At 35.8% G+C, this 12,198-nt stretch overlaps 1 protein-coding gene across 2 annotated transcripts in view; it reads left to right on the forward strand.

Annotated features, from left to right (window-relative positions):
- The window catches only part of GALNT3 (polypeptide N-acetylgalactosaminyltransferase 3), a 50,422-nt gene extending 46,444 nt beyond the window's left edge, over positions 1 to 3,978 (forward strand). For both annotated transcript variants that reach the window (XM_028122061.2, XM_088022131.1), the window contains exons 10-11: positions 2,179 to 2,331; positions 3,207 to 3,978. In XM_028122061.2, the coding sequence (XP_027977862.1) occupies positions 2,179 to 2,331; positions 3,207 to 3,329 (276 nt within the window). In that variant the 3' untranslated portion in view covers positions 3,330 to 3,978. The remainder of the gene's footprint in view (positions 1 to 2,178; positions 2,332 to 3,206) is intronic.
- Positions 3,979 to 12,198: the final 8,220 nt, after the last annotated feature.

Below are 12,198 nucleotides of genomic sequence, written 5' to 3' on the forward strand. Positions count from 1 at the left end.
TATTTTAAGAAAAAATTCCTCTGATTTCTAGCACTGTAATATAGCCATCAATTTTATTTTGGTTTATTTCCCTTAAATTTTTTTTTTCAATCAAACACTGCCTTTAAACTGCTCTGCAAATTTTAGTTCCTTGAGTGCTAAGCGTTTTTGAGATATCATCCAACCTAATCATTTCTTTATGCTCCCTTTTACCGTTTTGAGCAGATAATGATATTTGTATAACATTAAACTCCATTGTAACAGTATTTGTATATGCCAAGTGAAAGTAAGTATTTTGATAATGTGACGACACTGACCAATATACTGGTGCAGGGCAGTGTAAGTCATTATGGCTTTGTAACACTTAGTGCTTTGCTTAGTTGGCTTCCTATTCCAGGGTATTTGTCCTGGTTCTAGCTTATGTCTCTCCAATGTTCCCAGGTAGCTAATTACATATTCTTTTTGGTTGCCTAAGTATCTTCAACTACTTCCTATTCCTTATAACTTGCCTTTTAATGATTTTTTTTCCTAAATAACGTGGGTGAAGTAAAATATTGGACAGACTTTCCTACCACCTTTGATATCCTAAGATTTATCTTTCTTGAAGAAGTATAGCCAAAATGCGGTTTTCATGATCTACACTCATTTTCATTCAATGTCTCCATCTGAAGAACTATCAGGTTATAAAAATGATGGATATATTTGTGGAAGGAGCTAAATTAAGCATGAGGCCAAGACCAGGGGAACTCAAGATTAATTCAACTTATGTTTGTGGAGTGCCTACTCCAATACACATAAAGGGTTTAAAACAGTCCCTGCTTAGCACATAATAAGGGCTCAATAAATATTAGTGCTAAGACTAATTATTTCATTATTGAAAATCCATTATGTTCACTTATTTTGTCTTTGAAATGTCAACATTATGGAATATTTGATTTGTAATGGATGTTATTACTAGATACGCTGCCTGACTTTGGTCTGTGGTGAAGCCAGCTAGCTACATGCACAATTCCAATAGAGTGCTATAAAAGTTATTTCTGATGTACTATAGGAACCCTGAAAAGGGTGTAATTTTGTTCAGTAGACAAGCTCAGGGAAACTAAAGAAGCAAAGTAACATTTGATTTGGCTTTTCAAGGATAAAAAAGGAATTAGCTAGGCAGAGAACGATTCAGAAGGATATTTCAGTCAGCGCACAGTAAAGCAGTCTTAGACTTATGGATGCATATGTTCTACGTTGGTAAAATTGTGTGAAAAGAGCATGGTGTAGAGTTCAGGCAGTGGTTGACGTAAGATTGAAAATGGAAGAGCTCACGTACTAGTGAAGGAGTGTGGACTTCCTCTTAGCAACAGTAGTGACTCACTCAAGTAAGGGAGGTAGGGCATCGAATCAGTGTTATGAAAGACTAACTGGCAGCAGAGTGAAATTGCAGAAATTGCAGGTTCGCTGGAAGTACTACAGTAGAGATTCTGAGTGCTGGAAAAAGAGAAGTGAGGTACAGAGCAAAGTACAATGGTGACATCTGAGAGGGAAAGTCAGTGGAACTCAGGGGCTAATTAATTAATTGGACATATGGGGAGAGAAAAACATTAATCCTAGTAATAACAGCTAAGATGAATTAAAAGCTTACCACGTACCAGTTATCTTTCTGAGTGTTTTACATATATTAGCCCTTTTATCCTCATAACCCTGTGGGGCAGGAAAACTATTAAATTACCCATTTTATAGGCAAGGAAACTGAGACATGGAGATTACCTCATTTAATTGTTCCTAGTGTAAGTGAAAATACCATTAATTGAGATGAATAAGAGAGAAGGAACACTTGTGGAGAGGAAGAGGCAGTTAATGTGCTTGCTAGAAGTTTCCAGGTCCTTTTCTGAGGCTTTTCCAGGTCCTTTCCTAGCTAACCTCCATTCCACCTGATAACTTCCCACTTCTGACATGGGAGGAAGACATTACTTCTTTACATAACTACCTGTGGTGATAGGCTGGAAAAGGGTTGTAGCATCTGCTGTTGTAAAAGCTCAGCTCATATTTCTAATACCTATTTTTATTATATTATTTTGTTGAGTGTATCCACATGACTTCATTATTCAGTGAGTTGCTGATTTTTTAAAATTATTATTATTGGACCATTATTTTGCAACTGAGGATACAGGGTTAGGATAGAGGTCAGTAATAGCATTCTTCTTTTCACAGTATTTTGAATACTCGGCTCAACATGAAATTCGGCATAACATCCAGAGGGAATTATGTCTTCATGCTGCTCAAGGTCTTGTTCAGCTGAGAGCGTGTGCCTACAAAGGTCACAGGACAGTGGCCAGTAGAGAACAGATATGGGAGATCCAGAAGGTACCTCAGTGCAATTAATTCACTCCTTTCTATAATTATTTTGATTAGCTCTAATTGCTTATCTGGGAAAATGCATGAAACATAGCATTATTAATGTTATCCATCAGAATTTCTCTGTCTTTTTTAACTTTATTATTGGGTATGTCTACCAATGTGATGAGACAATGTATCTATGAATTCAGTACTCTTAGAAACAAGTTGTCTAATGAAAGCATGACTTACACAGATCAACACTTTTGTAAATTATTAATAATAGTTGCTCATATTTGTCTCTTTGGAGTCTCTTACAATGCTTCTGGCAGCAGTCACTTTTTTTTTTTTATGATGGCAGAGAGACAAAAAAAAATCGTTATCTTTTTCTCACCTAAAGTGATTCATTTCTCCTGTTTCAGTACTTTTTAAAAATGAATTTAGAATTGAGAGAATACAAAAAAAATCCTTCCTGTTTTTAAATATATGTGTTAAGGCTTAGCTGGAACATAGCAATTCTTACCTAAAAATTGTTTTGTGCCATACTAGAACACTAAAAGACTGATTTTTATAACTTATAAAAAGAGTTTGTCACTTACGGATATACCAATGGAATGGTTCTTATTTGAAAACTTGATTCAGACCTTACTCTTTATACATCTCTTTATTTATATAATACCTCCTGTGAATTGAAAAGTAGTGGCATAAATGGTATTGTTCACACCAGAAACCAACAAGATTTTAGCAAGACAAGGTTGATCTGAGAAAGATTAAAAGTTAAAAACTGTGTACATTTGGTATGTGAGTCTCCTTTAGCTTCGATGAGACTATAATGTAGTTTTCATATTTATCAGTTAACCATGAATCTTGAAATTTAATGTCTGTTGTGTTTCCTTTTATTCTAGGATCAACTTCTATATAATCCATTCTTAAAAATGTGCCTTTCAGCAAATGGAGAGCATCCGAGCTTGGTGTCATGCAATCCATCAGATCCACTCCAAAAATGGATTTTTAGCCAAAATGATTAAGTGTTCCTTAAAATTAAGGAGTTGAAAAAGGAGATATTCTTTCTCATAAAACTGTGACTAGGCATACACTGTAGTTTTTGAAAATTATGCAAAAGCAGCTAATTGTAACTTATTCCAAGTGCATTTTTCTTATTTATATCTTAAAATGTCTATGTAGCACTGCTACAGAAATCTTTTAAGTTGCTGTTTCAAAGCACAATAACTAATAATACCAAAGACTATTTTGAAATGTCAAGATGTAGGGGAAGAGATGTTTACAGTATGATGAAAATAATTTTCTAAGTAAAGTGATGTATGTGTGTTTTGTACACTTAAAGATATGCATAGCTACATTCACACACTCACAATTTAAAATATTTCTTCTAGTTTTTTGGGGGGTGGGAGAAAGATTTGATACCATATTTTTTTTAACTACATAGAAAAGGATCAGTGAAGGTCAAGCATTGACCTTTGTGTACAAACCAGGAAATTTTTATAGATCTAGAATTTATTATATAAAAATGCAAGTAAACTTTTTTTGCCTTTTGTTTACTTATCTGTCGTAGGTTTCCTTAAACATGAAATTAAATGAATAAGAAGAATATTTTTAACACTTCAGTATCTTGGCAAATTTTAAAATATTTTTTAGTCGAAGCCCGCTTGACTTAAAGCACTTAAATCTTGTTTAAAAGATATTTCTTAAATAACTATACTGTGTGTTTTCCCAAAGCAATATTTAAAAAAAAAAACTATAAAGTACTATCTGTTGAAAAGGTGTCTTTTTCCTTTCTGTTAGTCTTTTTTTCTTACCAAAATTCACTAATCTTGAATGTTTGTGAAATTGAATTTCAAATGCAGAATATCTGACTCATTTAAAAGCTAAATTTTATTTGTTACTGATTCAATTTAGATTGTCTTTGTAAAGAATTTTTTTCATCAAAAAAACCCTTCTATGTGGAAAACACAATAAAATGAATCCTTACCACTGTTACAATTATTTGATTTAAATTTCTTTCTTCTTTTGGATAAAATATATAATTGATATTAGATGGGGGGAGCATGAATTCTGTATACTTAATTTAAGTACCTATTGTAGAGCCATCAGCTATTTCTTAAGGAATACTCAAGTATTTCGTGGTAATGGCATAAAAAATGGGGAGTGGAGAAGATTCTATGTTAGATATTTTGAAAATTTTGTACTAATTTCTGATATTCCTTGAGCATCTAATAGAGTAATTTTTTAAAAATGTGATGCCTCCATAGATTTAACACTTTTCTTTTTGGTCCATTTTATATAGAGATCTCTTGTATTCTTATTTAAGAAGTAAAGTATGATTGGCTTCATATTTTAAATGTTGCTGAGCCTCAGTTGTACAAAAGAAAATATTTTTAAATTATTGGTTCCTTCACTTCATTGTTTGTAACTTTGAACTTACATTAAAAGACCTGCATTCTTGGGGACTTGGGGCAGGTGGTTGGCTTAGTTGATTAGGCGACTGACTCTTGGTTTCTGCTCTGGTCATGATCTTGGGGTCATGATCTCTGGTTGTGGAGCTGAGCCCAGCATTGAGCTCCAGTGTCAGGCTCCTCACTCAGTGTGGAGTCTGCTGAAGATTCTTTCCCCTCCTTCTCCCTTCCCCTCTGCTCCTCCCCAACTCACATGCGTGCCCTCTCTTTCCCTCAAATAAATGAAATCTTGAAAAAAAAAAAGAACTGCATTCTTTAATTTATTACAATGCCAACATTTATTTCAATTCAACTAACATTTATTACATGTCTAACTTGTGCCCAAAGTTAGGGTAGGCAGAATGAGTCTTATAATGCCTTTGAGCTTAGATCTTATGGAGCAGAAAGACAAATAATTTTGAAATAGCATAGGCCTGGGTGGCTCAGTCTGCCTTCGGCTCAGGTCATGATCCTAGGAGCCTGGGATCAAGTCCTGCATCAGGCTCCCTGCTTTAAAAAAAATTGTTTTTAAGATTTTATTTATTTATTTGACAGAGAGAGAACACAAGCAGAGGAAGAGGGAGAAGCAGGCTCCCCACTGAGCAGGGATCCTGATGCGGGGCTTGATCCCAGGACCCTGGGGTCATGACCTGAGCCGAAGGCAGATGCTTAACTGACTGAGCCACCCAGGTGTCCCTAAAAAAATTTTTCTGAAATAGCATAGTAACATTATGATTTATATTTCATGACATGACAGCTTATTATTCATATTTGATATTTCTTTAGTAAGTAAAGATATTTTTACTACTATAGCTAAATACTAATATGTATTGTGAAAGATACACAGATGCCCACTCATATGCACAATTTCTGTTTCTCAATTTGTTACCCTAGAGTAAATATCCAGGAGCAAATACTGCTCTTAGAGTTCACTATATCTCACAAAACAAATCCTCAAAGATATTTTGTAAATGAAAATGTATAAAGCATATTTAAAAAAAAATTCGAGTGCCCTCTGTGTATTAGGCATGTGTTGTCATGTCAAGATTCAACCAAAATCTATTTAGATTAGTTGGTTTTATTATGGCTGTATTAAATGCATCAAAGGTAGAGTCCTTCTTACCTGATTCGGGAGCCTTAGACTGTTGTTCAAGTGTCACATAATTCATTTCATTAGGAATTTACCCTTCAGGATAATTTTGAAACAATGCTAATAGGAATCTATTCATGGAGTCTGGTTGCCATCTACCTGAGAGACTTGAATACACACAAGTGTGAAATTGTGGAGCTTTTGCTCAATTTCAAGTGACCATGGCAAATGGTCTAATTGCTTCACAAGACCTGGCATGTTGCCTTCATTCCAGAGGACTAAGTCCTGAGAACTCTAGATTGGTAAGCTCACTGCCAAACCTGCTAGGGTTAACCTGATGGGTGGGCTCACTTAGAACCGGATGTGACTAGCCACAAGAGAAAATAAGCAATATACTAAAATTGCTTATTATTACAACCAATAGTGATGAACTTTTAAGTCCCTATGTTGCCAGATAATTGGCCTTACTGTTAGACAATTTAATTAAATACTATGTAAGCCATCAAAATATAAATGTAAAAATACAGGGAGCTGGTTGATGCTTTGGGAAAACAACAAAAAAAGCCAAATTATTTTTTTAAAATGCTAAGTTATGTGTGGATGAGAACTATAAAAGAGAAAACAAATATCTCAGAAGATTCTGCACTCAAATTGCTTCCAGTTTACTTTTAAAAAAGCAAAACAAAGGATCTTCAGACAATGCATTGTTAGTGTGGTTTGTGCGGGAAAGATGTTACATAATTCTCATAAACCAATTCAAACTCAAAAGGCCTTGGTCTTTCAATGGAATGTTTGTGAAGAAATTAATATATATACAAGTGTAGGAATGAATGTGTGTGTTTTAAGTTAAAAATATTGGATACATATCTTCTTTTTATGGCTTTCTATTTTAACTACATTTTTCAAATTGTCAGTCACTTATCAGTCCAACTGCATTGGAGAAGAACTTTTTCTGTACACAGGTGTAGTCACTATTGCTCTTCAATATTTAACGATATTCAGGAAATATCAGTATTTTTGTGATTGTAGTAGGCATCAGAAACTAAGGATACCCAAAATGGTCCTTCAAGAAGTTTACGTTTAGTAATGATTGACAATGATATTTTGGAAAGAAACAGTCCATGATGAGTCAACACCTTCAGTCTGCAGTGGGTCCATTGCAAGGAACAAGCAGGGAAAAAACAGTGCCTTGTATTTTAGAGGTAAATAGCTAGAGTAATGCTTGTCAAGCTTGATTGCGCACACTGGATCTTATTAAAATGCAGACTCTGATTCATTACATCTGGGTAGAACCTAGAATTCTGTACTTTTTCTTCTTTTTTTTTTAATTCTGTATTTCTAATAAGCTCTTAAATGAGGCCAAGGCTGCTGGTCTTGAAACCACACTTTGAGTAAAAAGATTACTCGTGGAACCAAAGCCTAGGATCCTTTGAGACTGTCACAGTGACTTCCATTATGCTTTACATCTCTGATTACTTCAGGCATCACCATAAAACAGTGCTCTCTGCTGTCCTCTGTTGCCATTATGGTTCTCTGGCAATTCCCACATCTTGTGTATTTCCCTAGCTTGGTCAATTCGCCCACCTTGTCCATCGTCTTCTACTCTGCCAGCTTCTACTCCTGTTCTTTGATCAGAAAACTCCCTTGTGTCAACAACCTGATCTCTGAAAGTTCTATTCTTTGCCTTGCCTTAACTCAAGCTAGACATCTATGGATACTTCTTCTTATTCCTATCTTAGTGCTGTTGTCTTTTTTTTCTAACCTTCTTGTGCTTTAAACTGAGGTTTTGAAGTAGGTGTGTCCTTTCTACAAAAATGCCCCATGAAGACCATGCCATGTGGATATATTATCCTCCACCCTTTCTAGCTCTTGTCAGTTATAAATCTATAGGTCATTTCTCTTGATTCATTCCCTCCATTCATTAAATACTTTAGTTCTTGTTTGACTTTCCTTCTTTATACCCCTACTTCTATCACACTCGTGGGTGACTTCAACGTTCATGCCAATAACTCCAGCGTCTGTGCTCTAATTACTTGACTGCCATATTTCCTTCCCTCGGCCCTACCTTCTCTTGGCATCACTAGTAACCATTTCTTCTCTGACAGTTTGATCATTTATAAACTCTCTGACTAGCACCTCCTGTCCTTCTAGCTCAGTCATACTAGTTTTTCCTCTTAAAAAACCTTTCCCTACCTCTTTGAGACCTCCAAACCATTGATCTTGTTATTCACTATCATCAACTCTAGTCCACACCTACCTGCTGATCCAAAATGGTTTCAGTTTTTTAACATTATAATAATTCTCTACCACTTTCAACTCACGTGTTCTTTTCTCTATCATTCTTACTTGAAAAATTCTAGATCCTGGATAAATCCAAGTATTTACAAAATATTTGCATCCTCTACTCCTGCATCCTAGCAGTTGGCATCCTGGAATGACACCTTCACCATCATCATTCTGGGAATACTCCTCTCTCTCTCTCTCTCTCTCTCTCTCCCTCACGTTGAGTCTCCAGTCTTGTGGATTCTATGCCTTCCTCCTTCTTGGTTTGTGTCCTCATTTTGGAGTACACCATATGGTAACTTTCTGGGGAAGGGTTAAGGATGCATGCTTTTTTTGAGAACTTTATATCTAAAAATACCTTTATTCTACCCTCACATTTAATAGGTTGCCTGAGTATAGATTTCTTGGTTAGAAATCATTTCTTTAATTGATATTTTGAAGGCATTGCTCCATTTTCTTCTAAATGCCCATATTGAAAAATCCAGGGGCGCCTGGGTGGCTCAGTCAGTTGGGCGACTGCCTTCGGCTCGGGTCATGATCTCAGGGTCCTGGGATCGAGCCCCGCATGGGGTTTCCCGCTCAGCGGGAAGCCTGCTTCTCCCTCTCCCGCTCCCCCTGCTTGTGTTCCCTCTCTCGCTGTCTCTTTCTCTGTCAAATAAATGAATAAAATCTTAAAAAAAAATCCAATGCACTTTTTCTTTTTGATCCTTTGTTAGTGATCTTATTTTTTTCTCTCTGAAAACTTACAGGTCTTCTATTTGCCCTAATGTTCTGAAACTTCGCAGTGAGTGTTACATTGCTTTACATTTTTCTGTGCTCCTTAAATACTCGTGCCTTTCAATTCCGAAAAATTTTCTAAATATTTCTTAATTTTATCTTTTATAGTCTTAGTTTCTTTCTGGAAATCGTATTATATCAGACCTCTAATGTATTGATCTTTTAATATATTTGGAAGGGCACTTTGCTCACTTTATCCCATGTCTTTGCTTATTCTATTTTCTAGGAGGTATTCTTGATGTATTATTCTAAGCCGTCTACTAACCTTTTAAATTTCTATCATTTATAATTCCCATGAGCACATTCTTATTCTCTGAATGCTTCTTGCATAAGATTTTGTTATACTATATGAATGAAATTTTTTCCTTTACCTTTGTAGGAATATTAATGATAGTTTTTTTTTTTATTTTAAAGTTTTCATCTATTTTCATGGACTGTTTCCTCTGACCTGCAGTCTTTTTCCTATTTGTCTTACTCTCTGCATTTCATAATACTTTCCTCGAATATCTGGTGATTCTTGCCTGTTTATCCTTAACAGAGGAGTATTGAATGCTTATTAGAAATTTCCTTAGTGTGGGGTGGACGTGTTGACTGCAGTCTGTCTTGTAGGGGTCCTTATACTGGGAAACAAAATGACTAGTTAGATCCACAGAGAAGAATCTTCTAATCACTTTTCTGGAGGATGTAAAACTACATTGGGAGAAGGTTTTCAATATAACGCTCCTGTCCTCGACTGTGCTTGATGTTCCTTATTCTAGAGACCCTCTTGTTTACACTCTCCAGTGAGTGACTCTCTAGGTTTCTTCTTGGGCATCAGAGAGGATCTAGGGATCAGACTGGTAGAGTTGTAACCAGTCCTCCTCTCTCAACTCCATTTTCTCCAGGTGCTTCTTCTAGAGGCACCTGGTACCACCAGTTCTTGATTCTCTTAGGGGTCTTGCAGTGCAAAATGGATTGATTACTGCCCTGCTTGCTCCCCTACTAGCTTTAGATTAACCTTTCCTCATTCTGTTGACATTCACTACTACTTGATATGTTTTTCAAACTCCAAAATTTCAAACTCCAAAATTGAACCTCCCCTGCTCTTTCTCTCTATGGATATGTGAATTTTCATTTTATCTTTATTGTCATTTGCATGGAATTTTGGAAGGGACCAGAAGAAAATGAGGGTTGAATCTGGCATTCTGAATAAAAAACAAAACAAAACAGGGGTGTCTGTGTGGCTCAGTTGGTTAAGCATCTGCCTTCAGCTCAGGTCATGATCCCAGGGTCCTGGGATCGAGCCCTGTGTCAGGCTCCCTGCTCAGCGGGGAGTCTGTTTCTCCCTCTCCCTCTGCCTGCCACTCCCCCTGCTTGTGCTCTCTCTCTCTCTTTCTCTATCAAGTAAATAAATAAATTTTAAAAAACCCTCCATTCATTCTTCAACGACCTCCAATCTATCTTCTGTCACTAACAACTTCCAAGTTGCCAAATCCAATATTTCTTTTTCTGTCCTCAAATATCTAAGTTCTGCAGCATTTGAAATGATTGACTACAAGCTCATTTTTGAAGTTTTTGAAACGCTCTCCTCTCTGGGCTTCTATTTCTAGTCCTATTGCTCTTCTCCAAACCATATCTCACATGGACCAAGATGGTCTCTTAACTAACTTCCTTGCTTTTTTCTCATTCCATTAGTTGATTTTTTTTCCCCACAGCGACTAAAGTTTGCTCTTTAAATAAAAAAACACATTGCCCTCTTGCTGTTGTAATCTTCCAAGGGCTTCAGTTGTTCTTAAAATAAAAACCATGCTCCTGGCTTCAGCCTACAAGACCCAAGATGACCCACTCATTGCCTATTTCTTCTGCCCCACCTATGACCACTTTTTCTCTGGCTCGTGCTCCAGACACAACAGGTGTCTCTTCTAGTCATCTCATATGTCATTGTTCCTGCTTCAAAGCCTATGTCTTCTTTGTCTGGATGCTTTTCATCACAGTATTTTTATGTTTCAGGTTTCAGCTCAATGACATTCTCAGAAGAGACCACCCTTTATAAGGAATCCAATCATTACTGCACTACCCTGTGTATTTCTTTTATTAAAGTTACCACTACCTGAAATTATTGTCTTATTTTATGTGTGAACTTGTCTTTTGTCTCCACCAAAATGGAAGCTTCACGAGGGCAAGGTAAGGAGCAATGAAATTCATGTCACATTAAATTTTAGGTAATTCAGTGTACTTATACATGAAACTACTCTGTATTTTTCAAGAATACTCATATTAAACACAGAATGTGTACCAATGGAGAAAGGTTATGAGCATAGGAATGGAAGATGAACAGGAAAAATGGGGGAAGAAAAGGAGAGAACAACATAAAAAAGGGATTTTGCTTGGACTGATGAAGATAGATCCAAGTTAAAAAAAACCTTAATGGAAAAAATTCTCTGAATTTATGTATTATTTCTTCCAAAGGTGTTTTACAGAGTCATAGCTTTATTTATAAAATCCAGTGGTATAAGAATAATGGAATCTAAACATAAAGGTACTAATTCACATAGCAAAGAGTAAATCCATGAAACTTTCTACCTAAAGAGTTTATGTAGGTGGAAATTTTGAGTAGATATAAAGTAGATTCAGTAAACTGATGACTGACAAATTCACAACTGATAAGGAAAGGTAGGATGCTTAGCATGTTTTGAAGCTCTTAGAGTGACACAGAAGGCAACAGCATCTTGAGTACTACATATCTCTTGAGTACTCTTGAGTACTACAGCATAGACCGAGTACTCCCTTGAATGTTAGCTATGTATTTGTTTCTACTTAACAATTTTTTTTTAACTTTAAGGTTTTCCTTTAGAATCTCAGTCATCCACTGTGTAAATTATTATGGGAGAAATCTAGTTTTTTTGCCAGTGGATATTTTGAAAATGTCTCCTCTTTTGAAACATAACATTAATTATGAGAACAAACTGAGGGTTCTAGAGGGGAGGGGGGTGGGGGGATTGGTTAGCCTGGTGATGGGTATTAAAGAGGGCACATTCTGCGTGGAGCACTGGGTGTTACGCACAAACAATGAATCATGGAACACTACATCAAAAACTAATGATGTAATGTATGGTGATTAACATAATAAAAAATTATTTAAAAAAATAAAATATACATACAAATTTAAAAAAAAGAAAAATACTTTGGAAGCATGAATTGAACTCAGGATGTTAAATTATTGAAAGTAACTTAAAAATTGTTTTAAAAGACCAAATAACCTTTTAATAACCAAACTTTTAAAATAACCAAATAACTGGAAGGAGCATCATTTCT

Source organism: Eumetopias jubatus, unplaced genomic scaffold (genome assembly GCF_037043125.1).
Source record: "Eumetopias jubatus isolate StellerSeaLion01/CBP00866 unplaced genomic scaffold, mEumJub1_p1.0 scaffold_3, whole genome shotgun sequence".
Taxonomy (NCBI): Eukaryota; Metazoa; Chordata; class Mammalia; order Carnivora; family Otariidae; genus Eumetopias; species Eumetopias jubatus.